The sequence below is a fragment of the Sinocyclocheilus anshuiensis genome, unplaced genomic scaffold (genome assembly GCF_001515605.1).
Source record: "Sinocyclocheilus anshuiensis isolate Anshui unplaced genomic scaffold, SAMN03320099.WGS_v1.1 scaffold758, whole genome shotgun sequence".
Lineage (NCBI taxonomy): Eukaryota > Metazoa > Chordata > Actinopteri > Cypriniformes > Cyprinidae > Sinocyclocheilus > Sinocyclocheilus anshuiensis.
This window is the reverse complement of record NW_015548126.1, coordinates 2,676,800-2,701,675: the sequence shown is the minus strand read 5'-3', so window position 1 is coordinate 2,701,675 and position 24,876 is coordinate 2,676,800. Positions and strand designations below refer to the sequence as shown.

The window sequence follows — 24,876 nt, the reverse complement described above, 5'->3', positions numbered from 1 at the left end:
GCAACATACGTATTGCGGTATTTAAAAAATTAATATCATAACAAAAATAAACACCGGTATTCGGTATGAACCACTATACCACCCAGCACTATTATAAATGCATTCACATTACTTTTGATTAATTTAATGAATCCCCATTGAATAAAAATACTAATTTCTTTAAAAAATAAAATAAAAAAAATCTCACTGACCAATAACTTTTAAATGTATTTTTAATTATTTTTTTTATTGTAAATTGTACCTTTAGTATAGCATTTATACAATTTTTATACAGTATTCATATTTATAAAAAAGGTTTCATCAGGCTACTTCTGTTGCCAGATTTCCCACAGCAGATAAAATCCTATTCAATAGAGCTTAGGCGGCGTTTGCCTGCTTTCTTTCTCATGATAATTTGTTTACGTGTATAGTGCCAAGACTAGACGTGTCTTTGGACTGAAGCCTCTCATTCACATATTTAGCAAAACATCTCATGTGTAACTTGTTTTATGTAGGTCTTTTGTTTTCTGTCACAGAAACTACTCCAGTGATATTGTGACTCTGCTGAACCTTGTTCTCTTCAAAGCGTCCGACACAAACAGGGAGATCTACGAGATCGCTATGCAATTAATGCAGGTCTGAGAGAGAACATTCTCTGCCAAAGAAGTGTTGCAATAATAGAAAGTGTACTGGATTAAATAGCGTGTTTGTGTGCTAATCTGTTTATGTGTGTGTGTTTTCTGGATGAATAGATTCTGGAGGCCAAGCTGTCTGTGTATTCTAAGAGGATTGTGGAACAGAAAAGTGGTGCTATACTGTATGGAACACATGGGCCTCTTCCGCCCCTCTACAGTCTCTCTGTAACCCAGCTTTCAAAGCAACTTGCCAGAATGTACCCTGAACTCACCCTGCCCCTTTTCTCAGGTATAAAATGGAAGGACAGAGATGAACACAGTGTGTATGTGTGTTAATGCCACTGCTTCTCTTATAGGTGAAAACTCCTAAAACTTTTAACTGCAAAATGAGAGGGTTTTGTCTCTGGTTTTAATACAACTTAGGTTCCGTTGACCGCATCTGTGGCACAATGTTATTTTAATATTATTTATATGCTACTATAGTATTTAGTAATGTTTTATTAGCTTATAGCTTTATATTTTTAGTTTTCATTTTCTAGTTTATGTTCAGTAGCTTTGTTCTTTTGTCATTTTTATTAGTTTATATATATATTTCAGGTCGTCTTTATTTTAGTTTTTTCAGTTTTAGCAATTTTAGTACTTCAGCTTAAACATTTTATTTCAGTTAGGTGTTAAGGCAAACTTTGTAATTTTTAATGTTTTTAATGTTTTTCATTTAATATTTATATATTATTTCATATTTATTGTAATTAAAAATATTTTTGTAGTTTTCGTTTTAGTTCATAACAATGCTGCTGTGGCATGCTGTTGATTATCATGGAAAATAATTTTGAATAATTACTGCATTAAAATATACAGTTGTCACACTATTGATAAAGTATAACCATAACTCTTAAACATTATACTGGAGGAGAATGAAGGAGATATGTCTCTGTAAACCAATCTTTCAAGTCATACTGCAACTGTGTTAATCTGGTAGCCAGTTGCTGGTAGCCACTGACTTTCATTTTTTCCATACTATGAAAGTCAACTATAACTGTTAGGTTACCGACATCCTTCAAAATATCTTCTTTTGTGTTTAACAGAAGAAAGAAACTCATACAGGTTTGAAAAAATAACAAAATTTAGATTTTTGGGTGAACTATCCCTTTAAATTTAATTGAACCACCAGCAAATTTAACAAAACATGCAGAAACTTCATTTATACTTATGATTGTATATTTATGTAGATATATCTTTTTGTATCTATCATCTCTAGAGGTGAGTCAGAGGTTTCCCACCACGCATCCAAACGGGCGTCAGGTCATGCTGACCTACCTGCTCCCTTGGCTCAGTAACATCGAGCTGGTTGATGGAGGCCTGCTGCCCACTGTCTCGAGTCCGAGCAGCTCTGGAGACAACAGGAAGGGATACACTCACAACACCTCAGCACCTCACCTGCTCCGAGGCACAGGCTGGGGGTCACTGCAGGCCTCCTCTCTGGTCCTAAACAACCTCATGTTCATGACTGCTAAGGTATGACTGTGAATCGCTGTTACTTTAGTGTTTCCTAGACTCTAAAGCTATGGATATCAATACAGCATATTGAGTTGTGTGTCTCTGTGTGTGTTAGTACGGGGACGATGTCCCAGGTGCAGAAATGGAAAACGCTTGGAATGCTCTGGTCAGTAATGAACGGTGGACTAATAACCTGCGGACCACCATGCAGTTTCTCATCAGCTTATGTGGAGTCAGCAGCGACACCTCTCTTCTGCCTCATGTAAGTTGTATATTTATTTTTTTCATTATGTTTTGGTTTGGTGTCAGATTTGATCAGATTTTATTGATAAAGCAGGTCATTTGGTTAAAGAATGAAAGCTAAGTTGTCAAGTTATGTTTGTCCTCTATTTATGCTCAGATTAAGAAGGTGGTGATCTACCTGTGTCGCAACAACACCATTCAAACCATGGAGGAGCTGCTTTATGAACTTCAACAGACAGATCCTGTGAACCCCGTAGTGGTGCACTGTGACAATCCTCCGTTCTACCGCTTTTCAGCCACAAGCAAAATTACCACCACCACCACTTCAGGTATGTATACTAGAGAGTTTGTGTGAATCTGTCAAGGCAAAATGTCATAAATACATAAAGACATCAAAATGTCTGAGTTAGCACTCATGTGTTGCATGTATATCACATGCCACATGTTATATTAATAAATACTGCATGCCTCTAAAGGTACAACTTCCAGCAGCAAAACCATGGTGTGTGGCCAGGGAAACATCCCTGACACAGATGACTCGCCAATCACAAAGGAGTGTGATGACAGGTATGTGCCACAAACCACTCTATTTACATATGTGCCCTAACACTCTTTCTATTAATGTCATTTTTTTCCTTGGTCACGTTTAATCACAGTTTGAGGTTACACCCACCTTAAGCATTACAAACATAACTCATTATAATTAATCATGAGGCAGACACCTTTATCCAAAGCAACTTCCCCTGGAGCAGCCTAAAATCTGTCTAGATCAAGGGCATGTTTATATTTGATACATGTATTGACAAAAGTATTTTTTTTCTGTCAACCAAAGGCTAAGCAACATCTTACGAGCACACAACCGCCTGGAGTCTCGGTACAGCAGCAGTTCTGGAGGTTCCTATGATGAGGAAAAGAGTGAGTCAAGTTTATAGCTTCAACAAATGGGCAAAACAGTTTGTTTTGGATTGATTGATATTTACTATATGCAGTGGAGGAGCTTCTGAGCAAAGTCAAGTTCAACAGTTGGAACTGGAAGTCTGAAATGCTTCCCCTTTGGCCATGGATGTCGAGACAGTTCTGGCCTGAGGATGTTAAATATTATCAATAACTTTAAAGCAGTAAAATAGTTCAGACCTTTTTTGAATTTGAGATGATATTTCTGATAGCCAGCTCAGGTAATACATTTCAGCTTGAAATAGTTTAAGCTTAAGCTTTATGGTTTTTGAGCATGATTGCATTAGACATGAGGTATGGCAGGAATGGAGTTTGTCTGTCTACATACCATTCATGCTTTGAGGGTAAATTCCAGTTTTATTACAAGTCTCATGGATGAAAGGCATACCTGTCAAGGATGGCGTGTTGTTTTCAACCTTTTTGCTTTGCCTGCAGGTGAGCCGCTCCCACCGTATGCCATGTGGCTTATGAGTGTGCTAGAAACCAATCAGCCGCTTCCTCTTCCCATGCCAGTTAACGGAGGCTGCTGGGCACCGCTGGTCGATTATCTACCTGAAACAGTCACCCCACGAGGACCCCTCCACAGGTCAAATTTCTGGATTTTATTTTATTTTATTTTATTATTTATTTTATTTATCCATTGCATTTTTATTTGTTTTGACAAAATAAAACACATTCATTTAAATAAATTTAATTATGTATTTATTTATGATGTTACAATAAAACAGCCATTAAGTAACAAAAGTAAATCTATACTTTATATTATGTAAAATCCTTTTATTCAGATTTAGATTAAATGTCCAAGTCTTGTAGAGAATTACATACTAGCTTTTAAAGCACTGTAACTTGAGTCGTTAAATTTAATCTCTCATCATAAAACGTGATTCTTATCAATCCCACGGATTATGTAATCCTGAAATCTTAAAGCACGTCACTCTGCAATTATCAGACAGATGGAAAAGAGATGATCAGAAGCTGCAGTGCTGTCGTCAGAATCCCTTTGACCTGAAAAAAAAAACACGATAACATGTTACCAATGTTCTTTTTAACGTCTACTTAGGAACTATGAACAATGGCCATCATCAACGTAATGACAAAACCAACATACTCCCTTTAAAAAATTTGTTTTGTCACTCAGTCACAGCTGTGAATATGTTCTGAAAGGTCATTGCTGGTATGTGTTTTTGTTCATGTACTGAAAGACCAGTGTGTTTTGTCTGGTGCAGGTGTAACATAGCAGTGATCTTCATGACGGAGCTGGTGGTGGATCACAGTGTGAAGGAGGACTGGGCCCTACACCTCCCTCTACTGCTCCATGCCTGTTTCCTGGGTCAGTAGAGCCTCTGTGTTCTGTTCTCATCCCAATTTGGGGCATTTATCAGGGATTACACGTCTAGATTAAGGCTGCAGTGCTTGAGTCAGGTGTTCTCAGATGAAAAGTGCTGCTTTTACTGTAGTACATGTTATTTTTATCCAAAATGGATTTGCTTTTGTCTTTTTTTTTTAATCTAATCTCATCTGAACTGTTGCATCCCTCAATGTGTCTTATGACTGCAACTATGTGGCTTGCTACGAGAACAATGTTGTCAGTGAAAGCAGTAGCTGATATCTCCTGAACATGTAGGATGGACCCACCTTATCTTTTTTTAGAAATATGTGAAATATTTGTATCCCTGCGGATTGAAAACATGAATCAATTCAAATCAAAACAACATTTAGGTGTTGAAAGACAAAAAAAAACAAAGGCTAGAACCAGATATTCCTACTTATCCCTTCCATAAAGCCCCCAAATGGACATAAACAATAATGAATGAGTGAAAGTACAAATGTAAACCTTTAACTTTAAGATTTGGGCTCTTTTTTTTTAGGTATGGACCACTACCGCCCAGAGGTGTTTGAACACTGTAAGAGACTCCTCTTGCACCTTCTCATCACGCTATCTTGCAACAACAATTTCAGCCTCATTGCCTCTGTTCTGCTAAACACCAGAGATGCCAACAGCAACAAGAGCCTGACTTTTAAACCCATCTACCAGCCTGAGTTCTACACAGGTACTACACTTAACATCCAAATATGTCCAAAAAACAATGAAAACATTTGTGTGTGTGGTTTGTGGTAGTCAAACTTTCAATGCTAGTGTCAACAGGGGTCACCAGGAGTCAGAAGATACAAATAATATGATACATACTAAGCCTATAATACATATATATGGCTTAAATAAGTACTTTGAAACTATGCTGCAGCTGCATTCATTTTGCAACCACGTTTTTATATAATTGTTAGACCTGGAAATGAAGGGCAAATTCAATGATGAATGCTTTGACACTTTGTGAAACGCTACATTTTATTAAATGTTGTGAAATTCTGCCTTCTATAAAAGAAATTTAGCAACTTCTCATGAATCCTGTTTATCACACCCTCCTTGCATGAACACTTACTCATTGGCTTTGGTATTTGACACATAGCTTTGAAGAGTGCAGTCATGTTGAAATCCTGTGGAGGGGTGGAGAGTGAGAATTCTTATCTGTGCAACTTCTGGAAGTGCAGCCAAAAACAATTATATGTACACAGAGCATCTAAAGGTCTGATTAGAGCATTCCTATGGACTATTTTTATCTTTTTGCTCCAAATGGACGGTGGTCTCAATGTTTTTTATGCTGTTAAAACATGTCTAGGCAAAGTCAAAATGATGCTGATAAGATGTAATTCGCCAGCCCGTCATAACAGCATAGTGATTGAAGTATTGTTCTTTTTTTGGCTCATTTAGGAATGTTATCACTCTATTTGTCTTGCCCAAATATTTCAGTTGAGTACGTTAAAATGTGGGCTAATCTTTAGAGCTTGTTCCTTCCCAAACATTTTACTCACCCTACGTGTGGTGTTCAGGTGGTGTGGACTTCCTCCGGAATGGCCAGGCATCTCCGGTTCCTGATTCTGGCCTCAGTTCCTCTTCTACCTCGTCCAGCCTGAGCCTCGGAGGCAGCAGCTCCAATCTTCCTCACCTGGCCCAGGAAGAGGTGGAGCAGATGGAGAGCAGCACTGAAGATGATGAGAAGAGCAGCAAACTCATTGAGTTTCTCACTAACAGGTACAAGAAGAACCTACAGTAACACAAGTTTGGGATCATGTTTGTTTTTGTTTGTTTATTTTTTAAGAAATGTATATGAAATTTATACTTTTATTCTGCAAGGATGCATAAATTGATAAAAAGTGACAGTAAAGACATTTATAATGTTACAAAAGAACTTTTAATTTTTCTATTAATCAAAGAATCATGAAAAAAATTGTCAATGATTTCCTCAAAAATATTAAGCAGCATAACTGTTTACAACATTGATAATGATAAGAAATTATCTTGAGTGCCAAATCAGCATATTAGAATAATTTCTGAAGGCTCATGTGACACTAATTGCTGCTAAAACTGTAGCTTTGCCATCACATGACTAAATGACATTTTAAAATATATAAAAATAGAAAACAGTTTTTTGAAAATAACTTAGTTCTGTTTTGTGTTTGTTTCTGTGACTTCAGACAGGCTCACGTGACACTAATTGCTGCTAAAAATGTTGCTTTGCCATGATGCCATCACAGAAATAAATGACATTTTAAAATATATAAAAATAGATATATTTGTTTTATTTGAATAATATTTCACAAATATTTTACTGTATTTTAAATCTGATAAATGCAACCTTGGTGAGCATGAGACTTCTTTCAAAACACAAAAAATCTGAATCATGATAGGTACAGTACATAAATGCTGTGATGTTTTTATTATATTAAATTTATGTTATATTGAACTTAACAAATGAAGTGTTTAAATATTAATTTTAATAGGGGCCAGATAACCTCTGCACTGTTACTTGTTCTTTACTGCGTATGTAACTACAATGAAAGGTCATTTCATGTTAATATTCCAGAGCTGTTCAGGAACTGATTCAGGAAATGACACATCTGACACGTCTTACATCTGACATCACTAAAAATGTTACAGACTTGTATGTTGCATTTCATCAGTCTTCATCAGAGCGGTTCTCTTCTCACTGGGGTGTTGCTTAAAAGGGCATCTGCCTGATGTTGGTGCTGGTGTTGGTTCTTTCAGACTATGTTCACACTGCAGACAATTCCAGATTGTTTTTCAAATCCCATTTTAAGACTGGCAACACTGTTATTTGCTCATGATCAGGTGGATCTGTGTGGCATTTGCAGTATAGTTATTTTCTGCCAATATCTTTGGTTGCCAAATGAAGGCATTTGCACACTACCGAGTGACTTTCTACTTCAATAACTGGAAGTATTGAAGCTATTACTGGAAGTATTGAAATGATTATTATGCTGTTAACAGCTATGGTCAACAGAGAAAAGCAGTCAGATGTGAATTGGATATGAAAAAACTGGATTTGAGCTGCGTGAACTAGTTTTTACAGTATGTACAGAACTAACTTTTTTCACTTAAATATTGATTCAAACTACAGTAGTCAACATCAAAACCTTTCATCAAAGTTGTCCTAAAACCAAAACAATACCCGTTCTTGTCTTAGGACAACTTTGATCAACTTTTTTGATCCACTTCAAATGTTGACTACTGTATTCCTCGCCTCATCTTTAAAAAGTTTCATGCATGTTCATCTTGCATGTTTAAAATATTTAATATACAGCAATTGCTGCCTGATTAGTTAGTTTATTTTAAGTTTTGACTGAGGAAAGTTCTATCAAAACTTAAGAAACACAGCAACACGTTTGGTGGTTTGCAGGCAAATAGCATCTTTTGGCCTAGTCTGCCATCTAGTGGCAGTTTTAGTCACAAGCAAGTAATATTCAAACATATCACATTGCTGTCATTTACAGTTTATACTGCATATGTAAGAGATCTTATAAATGGTCATGTGGTTTGTTTAGGCCTTTTGGACCATTGTGGAGCCATGAAGACATCACTCCTAAGAATCAGCACTCAAAGAGCACAGAACAGCTCACCAACTTTCTGAGACATGTAGTGTCTGTGTTCAAAGAGTCCAAATCAGGTAAGTCACATTTGTCCTAAGTCATTCCAGTGTTCGTCTAGATTAATAGGGTGCAGCTTGTGACATTTATCTAATTTTAATTTATATCCCTGTATTTACATGCCATATTCTCTATGTTTGTAGACATTCGGCTTGAGCAGCAGTTGAGTGAAGTGGCGTTGCAGATGGCTCTGTGCAGCTCCTCCAGACATTACGCTGGACGTTCCTTCCAGGTGTTCAGAGCTCTGCGGCAGCCCCTGTCAGCGCTGGCCGTGTCCGACTTGCTTTCACGCTTGGTGGAAGTGGTCGGTGAGCACGGGGAGGAGGTTCAGGTGAGCTTCTGGTTCTGTAATGACTGTTCTGACTGATTCAGTGAGCGAATAAACACAGAATGCATCTTCTCTGCAGGGGTATGTGATGGAGCTTCTCCTCACTCTTGAGTCAGTGGTGGACAATCTAGCTGAGTGCCTGAAGAACAATGACTTATTTGTTATATTACGGTAAGTTCCCGCAATGCAACATTACTTCTGTCAGGACCACTACCGTCAATATGATTGACACTTAGCATACAGTTTGGTTTGGCGGTATGGTTCTGTTCTGGGAAAAACTCACTGCCCATCCATGAGGCCTGTTATGAATGAGCAGGGAGAGCAGCAATAATAACCCCCCTAGGGTAAACCAAACAGAACTATCATTAACGTACTTAATGATATTTAAGTGTAACACATTATTCAAGATAAAAGGAGTCTGATTCAACGAGGAATATAAGCAAGCCAAGCCCTGACTGTGGCGAAAGGAGGAGTTGGGGATGGAGGAGGGTAATTTGCTCCTGAGCAAGCGAAAAAGCTGCTGAATAATACTGAATAGACCTTATATAGGAATGCCTATAGGTAGATGTGATCAGCTGAGAGTCAGCCGATGCAAGCTTGACTCACGTGAACCTGCCGGAACTAATGCTATATGCTTGATTTATGTAAAGCCTGACATATGAAATAATCATGAATAGTCAGAAAAATCTTTTTTTTTTTTAATCGACAGAAGGCATGTAGTAGTTTGTGTACAGTAGGTTTCTCAATAAGTTTTGATAATAATTGTTGATTATTTAGAAGCCTTAGAAATTTGCGTATGAAATATGATAGAGTAGGCTTTAAAAGGTTTGAGTCTTCTAACTTCAACATCAAAAGTCCAAGAGGCTTCGATGTTTGTTAGTGATCAGTCTGTGTTCCTGCAGGGCATCTTCGCCAGATCTTCCATCCAGCGGCAAGTTAACACTAAACCGTAAAAGCACCAGTCAGCTGGACCTGATCCCAGGATCAGGCACTGCTTCTGAGCGAACACGCCACCAGCGTAGCTACTCCGTACCCAAGCGCTTTGGCGAGCCTGAGCGTTCCTCCGAGGTTCCCCGGAGCGCCACCTTGGATCGCATCCACCATCATCAGAGCAGTATCTCCAAGCTCAGATCCCTGTCCTCATCATCTTCCAGAGACAACGTGGTCTCCACCGACCCAACCAACGCCAACCATCCTCGCAACCTGCTGGCCACCATCTTTTGGGCAGTGGTGTCACTCATGGAGTCAGACTTTGAGTTTGAGTACCAGATGTCCCTCAGGTTGTTAGGGAAGCTGCTAGGCCACATTTCATTGGATAAGCAGGAATACAGAGAAAAGCTGGAGAAGATCCAGATCCAGCTAAAATGGAAGGAGTTCTCTGGGCTTCAGCAGCTGCTTCTGAAGGGCTTCACCTCTGCAAACACCACAGAACTCACCTTGGAGATTTTCAGCCAGCTTACGCCCGTCTCACGCCTACCTGTGGTGGACACCTCACAAGCCATTGGTAGACCTTTTCATTTCTATTACCAGCTAAATGTACCTTTCTAACATAATTCTCCATTAATCCACCAAAATTCATGATCATTTCTCATTTTAAGTGGGATTATGAAAACAAATCTGCTATTACCTTTCAGGTTTCCCATTGAACGTGCTCTGCCTCATCCCCCATCTTGTGTTACACTTTGACTCACCTACTCAATTCTGCAAGGACGTGGCTGAGAGAATTTCCCAGGTCTGTTTCTGTTACCTCAACCACACTATAAATGCACTTTTATAGCTAGTCAAAGAATCTACATCACATTTGTTTACTGAAAATCACTCATTTTGATTTACAGGTTTGCCTTGAGGAAAAAAACTCCAAGCTGTCCAACCTTGCCCATGTGATGACACTGTACAAAACACACTCCTATACCCGTGACTGCTTCTCTTGGGTCAATGTGGTGTGCCGCTACCTACATGAAGCGTTCAGTGACAGCACACTCAGCATGGTTACTTACATGGCGGAGGTAGGAAGACCACAAATAAAAGTTAACCTTGCGACATTTATAATTTTAATGAAAAAAGTATGATAAACAAGACAAGAATGTGAACATACACATACTTTGTGTTCAGGAAAACTTTCTAATACTTTCTGTGTTTTGTAAACAGTTGTTGAAGAAAGGATTACCCAGCATGCAACAAACTCTTCTGCAAATCATCTATAGTCTACTGAGTCACATGGACCTGAGTGGTATTCAAGCCAAACTCTTCAACATGGAGGTTCTAACAACCATAGAGAAGTTTGTTCAGGTGTGACTCCTTTAATTTATCACGTACAGAATTTATTTATGGAATTTGTTCCACAACTTTAATTAAAATGTAATCATTTACATATGCTTTTGGCCAAAATGACCTACAATGCAATGTTATTTTATATACTATTATATAAAAATAATAGTATTTTGATATACTATTGTAGTATTTATTAATATTTTGAATGAGCATTAATTAGCATTTTCAGTTATCATTTAAATTCAGTTTGTAAGTTTGTAATTTTTGTGCTTTGATAATTTTATTAATTTTTAAAAAAGTTTTTAATTTTTTTACATTTATGTTTAGCTTTATCTTTTACAGTTTTTGTCATTTTAATACATTAAATTCAACTTATTTTATTTCAGTTAGTTGCCAAAGCAACATTTCTTATTTTTTAAGCTTAAGTTTTTCAGTTAATATTTTTTAATTTTTAATTTTATTTAATTTTATTTCTATTTTTTATATTTTAATTGAATGTATTTTATATGCGAAAACCATTTTTACCAACACTGCTACAGTGCATTACAAAAAAAAAAAAAGTTGTAAATGTGAATTTGCAGTGTGTATTGAATGTAATGAAATAAAAAGACTGTACTGCAAGATAATAGTAACTGAAATATAGCTAAATGAATCAGGATCCAATTAAGAATCAAGAACTTGTGAATCTGAATTAAACTGCATAGAAATCGAATCGTTAAAGGAAACACAACATAAAGACATAACTAATCAGTAATCATTTTACACTCTGTAGCTTTTCACACAATATTTATTGTGGGCGCTTCTAAAATTATCCTCAATGATCACATCTAACTGGCTCATATCATTCAGCCTTAATTTGTTCATGACATAATAGTGTTTTATAGCATTTCTACTGTAAACTTCAAGCTGTCTTACATCTTTAGTAAGGCCACTGGTTTTCCATCTCTCAACCCTTCCTTCGGAGGGAGAACAAAAAGAGAATTAAAAAACACGACCTTGTGCCAGGGCTATAAATCCAAAGGCACACCCAGCAGCAGTTTATAAACAGTCAGTCCTATTGGCTGCTGTCCACATTACTGAGGCCTTCAGTGTGGCCTCACAGCAAAGACGCTCCTCTGAACTACTGCTTCTCTCGCTGGGCTCGTGTGTTTATCTCAGCAGAAGAAGAGACAGCTACTGCTCTTGAAGATGGATTGACTGTATGTAATGCTTTGGGAGGTGAGCAAGTTTCTGAATGTGTCCTTTGAGAATAACTTAGTTCTGTTTTGTGTTTGTTTCTGTGACTTCAGACTGCACATTGGAAGGAAGCCTTGAACATATTAAAGCTGGTGGTCTCCCGCTCAGCTAGTCTGGTTTCGCCTTCATCCCCGCAGAGTAACACATCCACTGTGGATGTCAGGCGTGTTTGGGACACACCCTCCAAAGCCCTGCCTGGAAAGACCCTTGACTTTCACTTTGACATTTCAGAGGTATGACATGTCTGTATCTGTTTTCCTTTCTTTATTGTCATTAAACAGTACAAGCCAAAAGTTTGGACACTGAATTTATGTTTCTCATGATCTATAATACCCTGAGGCTTATACATAAATGCTTGAAATCAGTAGTGTAGCAAGCACAGACTATCCAGCATCCTTCAGTACTGTTTAATAACCATCCCAGGATGCACCTCATAAAGTTGGTTAAGATGATGAGTGTGCAGCTGGAATGAAGAGAAAGGGTGGTAACTTTGAAGGAGCTAAAATGGTTTTAAAAATTTTTTTGGTCACTATATAATTCCCATACTTCCATTTGCATTATTTTATAAGTTTATTTAAAATATTATATTATATTATATTATATTATATTAGTATTATTCAATTTATATAGTACTTTTAAATGCATAACACAGGAAAAAAATAAGACTGAAAAAATACTAAATATTATTTTTATTATTAGATATTATTTTATCATTTGCCTTTCAAGGAGCTAAAAATGGTCTTAAACGTTTTGTGGTCCCATTTTTGGTACCTTCCATTTGTGTTATTTTATAAGTTGATTTAAAATATAATATAATATTATATTATATTAGTATTATTCAATTTATATAGTACTTTTAAATGCATAACACAGGAAAAAAATAAGACTGAAAAAATACTAAATATTATTTTTATTATTAGATATTATTTTATCATTTGCCTTTCAAGGAGCTAAAAATGGTCTTAAACATTGTGTGGTCCCATTTTTGGTACCTTCCATTTGCATTATTTTATAAGTTGATTTAAAATATTATATTATATTATATTAGTATTATTCAATTTATATAGTACTTTTAAATGCATAACACAGGAAAAAAATAAGACTGAAAAAATACTAAATATTATTTTTATTATTAGATATTATTTTATCATTTGCCTTTCAAGGAGCTAAAAATGGTCTTAAACATTTTGTGGTCCCATTTTTGGTACCTTCCATTTGCGTTATTTTATAAGTTGATTTAAAATATATATTATATTATATTATATATAAGTACTATATAAGTATTATAGTATTATTCAATTTATATAGTACTTTTAAATGCACAACACAGAAAAAAGACTGAAAAACACTAAATATTATTTTTATTATTAGATATTATTTTTATCATTTAAAAAATATTTTATCATTTAAAAATTATTGTTATTATTGTAAAAAAGAGAAAGTTGTTATTTTAAGTGATGGTGTACATTAAGTTAGTGAAGCTGAGATGGTGCATAGTGTGTAAAAGTGAGCCATGCCAGCAAACCACCAAATGCTGGCGTCCTTGATAGGATTGTCCACATTTTCCAAGGTGGAGTCATGCATTTTTTTTTGTAGTTTTGTCCTCTGTGTTATTTATTTATTTATTTTTTTCATTATTATTGTACAGTAACATTTGTAACAAACTCTGAAGGTTAGGTTTTCTGTTTAAAACTTATTGGAAATATGAACAACCTGGCCTTATTAAAGTGTGGGAACCAAACAGGGAGCTATTTGTGTAGTGCATGAATTCCAGGAAATTATGTCAGTCCGGCTGTGGCGCTTTACATCCAGAGCGGCGAGAGCTGGACAGCCCTTCTAGAGTCTCAAAGCAGACTCCTCTGCCCTCTGTCAAATACCTCTGGGACGTATTTAGCCTCTAGCAAGTGAGCGAGACAGTAGGAAAAAACCTCAAAACTGACAGGGAACTCAAAGCATGCTCCATTCCATCCCAGCAGAAAGGATTTCACAGGAATTAAGGGCAGGTGAGCTCAATAAGGGAAATCCTGACATAACCCCCAAGCTTTGTTTGGCTCACTATATTGAAGTTCTGTTTTTGAAAGCTCCGCTACGAGACACAGAGGAGTAGGACCATTGAGAATAGACGTCCACTTTTTCCAGCAGGTACTGAATTGTTGGTCGGGATCTGAGGCAACTTGACGTTAGCGAAGGGAATGGAAGGACTTTTGGGCCGAGGGCCACAAGCTTATGACATGAAAGGAAAAGAGCAGACGTGAAATCCCTGGGCTTAATGGTGTGTGACTTTGTGTGTGTTTTAGACACCGGTGATTGGCCGGCGATATGACGAGCTTCACGGTTCTCCGAGGGAAGATGGGAAGAATGGAGGAGGAGTTACTGTGACTCGCAGTACCTCCTCTACATCCTCGGGCTCCTACCAAAACAACCACGTGCTGGTGCCTGTCAGCTGGAAACGACCACAATCTTCACAGGTAAGCACTCACAAATACACTGTTTGAAGTTCTGACATTTGCAAAAAAATGTATATATGCATTTCTATATCTCCTATATTTTAATGTTTTTATTTATTATTTTATTTTATGTAATTTGATCAATTACATTAAATTATTTTTTGTCATTTTATTTTATATTTAATTACTTTTTTATAATTTTGTTTTATTTACACTTAATTTATTACATTTTTTATTTTTTTTTTGTCATTTCTCTCCCAATTTAGAAAAGAACTCGTGAGAAGTTGGTGAATGTATTAACTTTGTGTGGCCAAGAAGTTGGACTCACCAAAAACCCATCTGTAAGTGACGCGTATATGTTATCCATCCAGTATTAAATATTTGAACATACAGTATGTCAGGAATCATTCTTAAGCACTTCCTACAGGTGATTTTCTCATCCTGTGGGGAACTGGACCTGATTGAGCACCAGCCCAGTCTGGTGTCATCTGAGGACGGCACACGGGACACAGAAAACATGGATGACACCACTTCAGAACAGCAGTTCTGTGTATTCAGAGACTTTGACTTCCTGGATGTGGAACTGGAAGATGGAGAGGTGAGCAGATATTTAAAAAACAAAACCCAAATGATCGGTTCCCTCTTGTGAAATCTTTTGACTTCCAAATTACTTGGGCAAACTTTGTTTTGACTGCAGTAAAGTGGACCTTTGGGGAAAGCAGTGCTGAGCATTAAACTTTTGCAAAGTATCAGTCAGAAATAAACTGTTGCACAGTTTGCGCAATACTACTGTAACTTTCTTTAACTCTTTGTAATACATTCTCCTCTCCTTGTTTATGTCTGTACCATCAAGGAGATGCAGGTAAGCACAGGAATCCACCAGTGTTGTGCTGTGTGCAGTAGGACAAGATGAAATTGTGTTTTTCATATGCTGTGCATTGTGATGCATGTCCATAACTCTGCCTGGAAACATCATTTTATTTTAAGCAAGTTCAAAATACAATGGCACATCAAAACAGATTAATTCAATTTAGATTGGACAGATGAAATTCTAACATAAATGATTGTTTATGTATTTGTTTTTTATTTATTGTAAAATTGCACCATTGTTTAAAAGTTTGGGGTCTATAAGATTTTTTTTAACTGTTTGAAAGAGACAGCAAAGGCATTTAAAAAAGTTATAAAAGATTTTAATCTCAAATAAATGCTGTCGTTTTGAAAAAAGTGAATCTCGTTTTCCACAAGAATATTAAGCAGCCTGACTGTTTCAACAATGGCAATAATAAGAAATATTTATTGACCACCAAATCAGCATATTTGAATGATTTCTGAAGGATCGTGTGGCTGGAAAATTCAGCTTTGCAACAGGAAAAAAATTACAATTTAAAATATATTAATTTAGAAAACTTAGAATTGTAGTAATATTTAACAATATTACCATTTTTACTGTATTTTTGGTCAAAGCAATGCAGCTTTGGTGAGCATAAGAGACTTGTTTCTAAAATCGTACTGACCCCGAACTTTTGAACTGTACAGTAGTGTGTTTTAGAAAATGTAAAAATGTATTGTTGGGTAGCATCTATAAATGTTTAGTCACTCCTTATGTGGTTTTTATTATATTGCAGTATGTTTGTATTTTAATAGCTTGGCCGTCTCTAGTTTGCACTCCTATGAAATCATTAGAGTCATTTCATTGAGGTCATTCTCCAAATTTGCTGAAGCTGCCATGCCACAGAGAGATTTAAAAAGGCAGATTCAGCCTTTTAAATAAATTCTCCCTTGTGGATAAGTTTGAGAAGTCATCATATTTTCATTCCAACCTTCACTGTAACAGTATCAAATACTTTTTGCTTCTTTACCATTTCGTTTTGGTCAAGTATGATTATAAAAGAAAATAATTTAAGTAGTGCAGCAAAAGCAACTTTTTGAGTTCAGTGTTTAAGCAAGCTTTTCTACACTGCTGAACTGGATCTGTGAAGGAATGTGGATGTTGACTCTTGACTCTGATGTCAAGGCATGTGGCTGCAGTGATAACTTGAGCCTTCAGGGACTTTATTACTTGCTCTACAAGAACGAGAATGTTTAGAAATGTGTTCCTGCATTGCGGTTTCCTTTAATCCTTTATATATGGAGAGATATCCTTATATAACAAACTCACAGACTGAGCACCTTCACATATACAGCATGCTGTAGCCTATGACTGTGTGCGTTTTGAAATCTGGTTGTGTGCCATATACCAATTCAGAGGACTCTTTTTTTCTCTCACTCTTTCTCTGACAGGGTGAGACAGTTGACAGCTTCAACTGGGGTGCGCGGAGGCGTTCCATTGACAGTCTGGACCAGGCCGAAGCCCAACCAATGGAGGAGGACCGCCAGCTCTCAGGAAGCTCTCCAAGCCTGTGTCCAATCGTCCATGATGATTCTGACGAGTCTTCTGAGGAAGAGTCCCTCACAGCCAGCCAGATCCTCTCAGCCTCACAACTAGTAATGTTGCACTTTTGTTCATTTTTTGTACACTATTTGACTTAATGGGATATATGAAACAGGATATTCATTGGGAAATATTGTATTTTATCTAATAGGATTTGATTGGATTGTGAAAAGAAAAGTTGTTTTAGAGGCAGAAAACTTTTGATAAAAGATTTCTTTTACAGTATTTTATAATAACCTGTTTTATAGAAATCTATAAAAACGCTATGTCTAATTAAACTCTCTTAAATTGCTCATTTCAGAATGTCAGCCTGTCTCCTACTGAGGAACTAAACCCCATGGACTCCCCTCCCATCTCCTTTGACAACACTCAAGCTGACCCAATTCCTCTTTCCACCCCAACGCCCAGCTTTGAGATCTCAGCACCCGAGGGCTCGAACCATCGGGTGAATAAGAGCTTCAAAATGGCTGATCTTTGGGGGCAGACACATTCCTACTCATACCGCACTTCTGTTCTGGAGTTTTTCCATTAACACGGTTGAAAACGAAATCTCTTTCTGTGCTTGCTTTATCTGTCTGGCTCCGCTTTTAGCATGGGTAGATTTTAGGGAGTAGTTGGCTAATACTATTTTCCTATTACATGCGTATTTAGGATGGGGGCATTAGATTAATGTGCAAAGCGGCATGGCAAGTAATTCTTGCTCTTCAAAAGCTCCCCGTTTCTATCTGCTAACCATTTCTCTGCTAACCGCTTTTCATCTTTGAGGCCTACCACAGTCTCAGAAATAGGCTCTGGATGAGCCACTAGGGCAATGTGTATGGCTTCTCTGTGGGTGTCAAGGATGTAACATCACTCACATACTAAATGCTAGGGTTGCAAATAAAGAGAGTGTACCCATTGCCTGTGGCCATAGACATGAGACCAGACCAAGCAGATATTGGTCCTCCTATTTTTAAAGGTCTCTTAATATATCTGAATTTGAAATTTTTGAAAATTATAAAAAATATATTTTTTAAAAAGCACTCAAAAGATAAACGATTCTCAGCATGAAGAGTTTTAGTTTTGAAAGGTTAGTGAATATTTATTTATAAATATATGCATTGTTTTGTGTTTTTTTTATTTCAATTTTTATTTATATACATATATTTTAAATTAATACATGTATTATTATTATTTTTTTTAAATAATACAGAGTTGGTTGACCATTTTATTTTTTATTTTATTTATTTTATTTTATTTTATTTTCCTCAGCCACCCCAATTAAAATAAATGTAATAATTAAATCAGTGTTTTAATTAAATTTTTAAATCAATTTTAAAAATATTTGACAACAGAAAACGTTTAGCAGTTAGTAAATTATGGAGCTGACATTTGGGGGAATCACTTCTGTATTTTAGCCACAGAAGTTATCAAAAAGACAATCGTTTAATTAACGATTAGTCAGTCTGTCACTAATACCATCTTTATCATCTCAGAATGGGAAATTCAGCCACATAATTTGATCTTTTCTTAATATTATTTTTTCACAATATATGTTTTCGTTGCCATAAATACTTACCAAGCTTGTCTTACTTCTTGTGAATCCTGTCCAAAACTAGGCTGAGGATTCAGCTGAAGAAGAAGAAGAAGAAGCCATTGTTAATGAGAACGATATCTCACTCTGCATTTGTGAGTCGCCTCCTGCCTTTAGTTGTTCTGACATCCTAACAGCAGACACACCCCAGAAGGAAAACAACTTCTTTACTGACAACGAGACAAGCTGTGTACCCAGGTACTGTGAGCTTCAAACTCTCAACATACATTAGTCTGTCTGGAAAAGTCAGACTTATCTCAAGTTTCTCATAGCTGATGTTTGAACTTTTTTTCCTCACCACATAATTCTATCCCTCACTTCCTCCAGTGGGTTTGGAGACCAGCAGAGCTCTGTGGCGCAGGCAGAAGAGGAAAAGGAAGAGCTGTTGCTAGAGTCCTGTTCCTCCCCTCCGCCTTCTCCCTTTTTCTCCGCCATCCTGGCCGCCTTCCAGCCAACTGTGTGCGATGATGCTGAGGAGGCTTGGCGCAATCATCTCAACCAGTTGGTGGCTGACTCGGATGGTTCCTGTGCGGTTTACACATTCCAAGTCTTCTCCTCACTCTTTCAGGTAACGTATAGAGATACAGTAGGTTGTCACTGGTCTTTATTATGTTGATTTAGATCAAGCAGCTTCAACAAAGATCATAAAGTGAAATTAATCAACTGACACTTTTCTAAAATCCTAAGTGTTGCAGGCAAATGTATTGTTTTGTTACAAAAAAATTGTATTGTTGATGTCAAATGATTTGGTTCTTGGATTTGATTTGGATTTGGTTTCTTTGGTTCATCACACAAAGCTGACAACTCAGTAGTGCCAAAGTTTTAGAAGACATGTCTTTGATTATATTCTATTGGTACTGACAACATGCTGGTTTGGGACAAATTAAACAGGATGTGTTGTTTCTGACCTCCAGAGTATACAGACCAAGTTCTGCACCTTGACCTGTGACGCTGCTGGTTATCTTGGCGATGGCTTCCGTGGAATCGGAGCAAAGTTTGTAAGGTCGTCCCAGATGCTGACATCCTGCTCCGAATGTCCCACGTTGTTTGTCGATGCAGACACTGTGAGTTTCTAGTTTGAATATGAATTATGCCAATGCTACATCAAGAATACAAATTAGTAAATCACCAGCCTTAGTGTTCTGTTCAATTTCTCGTTCAATGTGTATGTGTGCAATGTACGTATTATGAAATTTTTCTCTTAAATATGTGTTTCAGATTGTGTCTTATGGACTCTTGGAGAAGATGAAATTTAGTGTGTTAGAGCTGCATGAGTATCTAGAGACCTACAACAACAAAAAGGAGGCAGTCAAATCAGTATGTACAATAAAGCATAATTCATTTCTTAAAAAAAAAAAAATTCTTACTGACCCCAAAGCTTGTTCTGTTCACCTTACTGTTATGCCTATGACTCTTCCAGTGGCTACGCAACTGCAAGGCCAGTTTCCCCAAATGCACTGGAGATGGAGTGATCACCTATCAGCCCGCTGAAACAGAGGAGAAGGTATGAAACCTCAGCTGGATAGTCAGCCATTCCAGAGAAAACTAAGGAATAAAGGATATGTACAGGTGCATCTCAATAAATAAGAATGTCATGGAAAAGTTACCTGGGCTTCCATACCACCTCAGCAGTGCCACAAACTGATCACCTCCATGCCACGCCGAATTGAGGCAGTAATTAAAGCAAAAGGAGCCCCTACCAAGTATTGAGTACATGTACAGTAAATGAACATACTTTCCAGAAGGCCAGCAGTTCACTAAAAATGTTTTTTTTATTGGTCTTATGAAGTATTCTAAATTGTTGAGATAGTGAATTGTGTTTTTTTTTTAAATGTGAGCCAAAATCATCACAATTAAAAGAACCAAAGACTTAAACTACTTCAGTCTGTGTGCATTGAATTTATTTAATACACGAGTTTCACAATTTGAGTTGAATTACTGAAATAAATGAACTTTTCCACGACATTCTAATTTATTGAGATGCACCTGTATAAAGAATGTCATTATTATTGAAGTACATGATCAAGATCTCAACATTTTGCAAACTGGAGCTTTAACTAACAGTTCTGCTGTCTAACACTTGATGCAAACCTAAAACTACAGTGTGGCAGTTTACCACAAATAGTGCATGAGTTTCTGTCATTCTTTATTCCCTTGTTAAAAAATAGTACTTCTGTGTCAGTTTTAGTATGGCTGCATTGTCTACTGATTGATGCTACTGTAATGTCTGTTGTGTCCTGAAATATGAGTGAGATTAGGTGACCAAAATGGGTTTCAGATTCCATTTCAATGTACTTCTTATATTTTCTGCATTTCGATTGTTCTGTGATAGCTCTGTGAGTGACATCTCTTTTCTATCTGTCTGCTCTTTAACTTTAAAGGGATAGTTCACCCGAAAATGAAAATTACCCCATGATTTACTTACCCTCATTTGACTTTCTTTTTTTTTCCAGACGAATACAGTAGGAGTTATATTAAAAATATCCTGGGTCTTCCAAGCTTTATAATGGCAGTGAATAGTGGTCAAGATTTTGAAGCAAAAAAAGTGCATAAATCCATCATAGAAAGTGCTCCACACGGCTCCGGGGGGGTTAATAAAGGCCTTCTGAGGCATTTGTGTAAGAAACTAACTAACTGTCGTAATCCCGTTCACGAGAGAGTGGCGTTCCAGCCAATGATGTAGGATGTAGGCGTAGCATAAGCTCCAGTGAGAAGTGATGAAACCGGTGTTTGGTTTTGCTCTCTCCACTAAGCTTCCGTAAGCATAGTGGAGAGAGCAAAACCAAACACCGGTCACAAATTAGAAGTACAAAACGAGGATTTGTAAAGAAAAACATTGGAGGATTTTGATATAAGCCAAGCGGAGACTGGTTTTCCTTTGCTGTAAGCAAAACTTGGTGACTAGCATATTCTCACTGGAGCTTATGCTACGCCTATGTCCTACATTATCCGCTGGAATACCACGCACTCGTGAACGTGCATAGGACAGTTAGCGGAAGCCAGAGATTATGGTTGGTAAAGTTTTCAATATGGGTATTATTCTTACACAATCGCATTCCACTCAGAAGGCCTTTATTCACCAACTTTTGCTGCAAAATCTCGACCTCTATTCACTGCCATTATAAAGCTTGGAAGAGCCAGGACTTTTTTTAATATAACTCCAATTGTATTCGTCTGAAAGAAGAAAGTCATATACCTAGGATGGTTTGAGGGTGAGTAAATCATGGTTTAATTGTTATTTTTTGGTGAACTATCCCTTTAAGCCTGTGCTGTGTTGATTCACAACAACGCCCCCTAGTCTTATGTTTGATACAAGGGTCTTTCTATGCTGGGCTTTGAAGAAGTTTAAAGAAACCCTGAAAAAGTTTCTTTCTCTAAAATTTAACTTAAAAATCCATACTTTCTACCCTTCAAGATCCCTTCAAGTCATAACCAGTTAAAGCAATAAAAAAAGGCATATGGTACAAATTTTTTTTTGTTTGTTTTTTTTACCCAGCACAGTCCCTGTGCAAAAATTAAAATAAGAGGGCGTAGTTGTGATCCTTTTTCTTTCTATGCTTGTCTATTCACTTTTTCTGCTCATGCATGATGGAGCCATTGCTCATGCTTTATATTGCATGTGCCACTGGGCTGCATGATTTCACACTATACTCAAAACTTCTCTTCCTTCTCACTTCTCACCTTTTGTCTTGCAATGCCTGCTTTATAGCAAATGGAATCTCTTGCAGTAAGTTTTATAAAATCTTTTTAACCTCATGTTTTCTTTTTCGCTTGTTCCAAATACCCGTATTATCAGAACATTGCCAAATTGTTTCGCAAGCTTCATATTTTTTAAACTGAAAACACTGTTTTGCTAACACACTTGTATCCTTGTTAAAGATTTGTTTGGTTTCCTATGCTGTAGCTGTTGTGTAATAAATTCTTTCTTATATGCTAAGAAAATGTAAAGAAGAAAATTTTGGTGTTAATTTTATGTGTTTGTTCGCAGCAACTGGAGCTTTGTCAAAGACTCTACAAACTCCACTTCCAACTGCTGCTGCTTTTTCAGTCTTACTGTAAACTGATTGGCCAAGTTCACGCTATAAACTCTGTACCAGAGGTATGTTGACATCAGTGTCTCATCATCTGAGTTTGATTAAGACATTTGTTACTGGAATAGAAAAAGTCTAGCTTGCAAATCGTACTTATGTAGTACAGAGCCCCGTGTGTGTTTAAATGTTCTCCCTTTTAGCTGCAGAACATGTCCAGGGAGTTGAGTGAGTTGAGGAGTAACCTGCGGGCAGCAGCAGCCTCAGTGGCCAATGAGACAGCAGCCGAGCGGAGAGATCCTACCGCTGAATCCCCCTACAGCTCCTCTGAGGCTGCTGTGCAGGCCATTCTAGAAAGCCTGAAAACCAACGAGTTCTCCAGAGCCATCCGTTACATACAGGAATGCAGGTAAACTTCCCACCAGGAGAAAAGACTACAAATTACTGTTTTATATTCAATTCGATTCAATTCAAGTTTATTTGTATAGCGCTTTTCACGATACAAATCGTTGCAAAGCAACTTTACAGCAAATTAAGTTTCTACAATATTTAGTAGTAGCTTATCAGTGGTGACTGTGAGTTAATGTACATATGGCAGAAATGTACGGAAAAATCAATTAAAGATAATACTGGATAATAATAAAAATATTGGAACCTAAAGTAAAATTAAACTGTCATCATTTACTCAAAAACTGTATTCATATCTTTCTGTGGGACACAAAAGAAGATATTTTGAAGAATGATAGCTACAGTACCAAACCGTTTTGGTTCCCATTGACTTCCATTGTATGGACAAAAAATACAATGAGAAACAAAACTGTTTGGTTACTAACATCCTTCCAAAATATAATCTTTTGTGTTCCACAGAAGAAATAAATCCATAGACCTTTGGAACGACATGAGGGAGAGTTTTTTGGGGTGGACTTTTCCTTTACATTTTCAATTTATTGATAACCTATTCAGGAACAGAAAATTAATGCATTTGGAGTAATATGCAGTGCTTTGTATTTTCACTTTATTTCAGGAAAATGTGGCCAAGTGACATCTTCGGCAGCAGCTCTGAGAATGAGATTCAGACTCTACTCAACATCTATTTCCGGCACCAAACTCTGGGTCAGACGGGAACCTTTGCCCTGGTCGGTTCCAAACAAGACCTGTCTGAGATATGCAACCGACTCACTGAGCTCAACTGCGAGATCCGAGACATGATTCGACGGGCGCAGGGCTACCGGGCCATCACTGCCTTCCTTCCTGACTCTAGTGTGACCGGCATCAGCCTTTGAGTCCAACTTTAAAGGGTTAGTTCACCCAAAAATGAAAATTAGGCTGCGTTTTACTCACCCCCGAGGCATCCTAGGTGTATATGACGTTCTTCTTTCAGACGAATCCAGTCGGAGTTATATTAAAAATGGTCTTTGATCTTTCAAGCTGTTTAATGCCACTCAGCGGGTGTTGCATTGCTTCAGTCCAAAAAAACTTAAATAAAAAGTCTCACACGGCTCCGGGGGGTGAACAAAGAAGGCCTTCTATAGCGAATCGATGCGTTTTTGTAAGAAAAATATCCATATTCAAAACGTAATAATCACTTGATTGCGCTCACTGTTGTAAACAGAAGCAGTTCCGGGTAACGCAGCCTAATTTTCATTTTTGGGTGAACTAACCCTTTAAGGGATCAGGCGGGAACTGGCCTTCTTTCCACCACTCCTGTCTGAAGTTGTTGCTGCCTTCACTGTTCTCCCCTAGTGCACTCATTACTGTCCTGACTCTGCTCACATTAAGAGCTTTAAGGATGTACAGCTAATATAGCTTAGAAAAATGCATCAGGAGACACAAAAAGAAGTCTAATCCTTGGCTTTTTTGCACTACTATGTATGTAAGGGGCCGCCCCCTGCCTCTGAAATGGGGCCTCTACTACTGCAGGCATCAAAGGTATACCAAAGCTTCACGAATGGCTCCTCCTGCTCACATCTACCATTATACGTTACGGGAAAATGTGCAATGCCTCACACTAAGTGAAACTTTTCATCTTAGAGAGAATGTTTTGAAACTTCAGTGCTCTCAGCTACTTGATGACACATAAATGTTCTGTTCTTGTTTTTTTTATTTCAAATAAAAGCTGAAAGCCATTGTTAATGTGGCTTTTTAAAAAATGTTTAACAAGATCAGACTTTTCACCGTGCGCACCCTTGCCTCGGCTTTTATCCGTACAGACAGAATGTCTCTTAACACAATGCAATGCTACTGTCAGAGAGA

General features: G+C 37.3%; 1 protein-coding gene across 1 annotated transcript in view; it reads left to right on the top strand.

The window, feature by feature from the left end:
• frya (furry homolog a (Drosophila)) overlaps positions 1 to 23,972 on the top strand; it is a 51,457-nt gene extending 27,485 nt beyond the window's left edge. The window contains exons 29-60 of the mRNA XM_016507691.1: positions 516 to 615; positions 732 to 903; positions 1,873 to 2,129; positions 2,227 to 2,373; positions 2,512 to 2,683; positions 2,831 to 2,921; positions 3,187 to 3,269; positions 3,744 to 3,894; positions 4,535 to 4,638; positions 5,177 to 5,359; positions 6,195 to 6,396; positions 8,208 to 8,329; positions 8,453 to 8,640; positions 8,717 to 8,808; positions 9,540 to 10,141; positions 10,272 to 10,369; positions 10,473 to 10,643; positions 10,786 to 10,926; positions 12,198 to 12,377; positions 14,442 to 14,612; positions 14,858 to 14,932; positions 15,019 to 15,189; positions 16,872 to 17,075; positions 17,324 to 17,551; positions 18,621 to 18,793; positions 18,923 to 19,163; positions 19,510 to 19,659; positions 19,814 to 19,912; positions 20,016 to 20,099; positions 22,584 to 22,694; positions 22,827 to 23,032; positions 23,648 to 23,972. Of these exons, the coding sequence (XP_016363177.1) occupies positions 516 to 615; positions 732 to 903; positions 1,873 to 2,129; positions 2,227 to 2,373; positions 2,512 to 2,683; positions 2,831 to 2,921; positions 3,187 to 3,269; positions 3,744 to 3,894; positions 4,535 to 4,638; positions 5,177 to 5,359; positions 6,195 to 6,396; positions 8,208 to 8,329; positions 8,453 to 8,640; positions 8,717 to 8,808; positions 9,540 to 10,141; positions 10,272 to 10,369; positions 10,473 to 10,643; positions 10,786 to 10,926; positions 12,198 to 12,377; positions 14,442 to 14,612; positions 14,858 to 14,932; positions 15,019 to 15,189; positions 16,872 to 17,075; positions 17,324 to 17,551; positions 18,621 to 18,793; positions 18,923 to 19,163; positions 19,510 to 19,659; positions 19,814 to 19,912; positions 20,016 to 20,099; positions 22,584 to 22,694; positions 22,827 to 23,032; positions 23,648 to 23,906 (5,428 nt within the window). The 3' untranslated portion in view covers positions 23,907 to 23,972. The remainder of the gene's footprint in view (positions 1 to 515; positions 616 to 731; positions 904 to 1,872; positions 2,130 to 2,226; positions 2,374 to 2,511; positions 2,684 to 2,830; positions 2,922 to 3,186; positions 3,270 to 3,743; positions 3,895 to 4,534; positions 4,639 to 5,176; positions 5,360 to 6,194; positions 6,397 to 8,207; positions 8,330 to 8,452; positions 8,641 to 8,716; positions 8,809 to 9,539; positions 10,142 to 10,271; positions 10,370 to 10,472; positions 10,644 to 10,785; positions 10,927 to 12,197; positions 12,378 to 14,441; positions 14,613 to 14,857; positions 14,933 to 15,018; positions 15,190 to 16,871; positions 17,076 to 17,323; positions 17,552 to 18,620; positions 18,794 to 18,922; positions 19,164 to 19,509; positions 19,660 to 19,813; positions 19,913 to 20,015; positions 20,100 to 22,583; positions 22,695 to 22,826; positions 23,033 to 23,647) is intronic.
• The last annotated feature ends 904 nt before the right edge of the window (positions 23,973 to 24,876 follow it).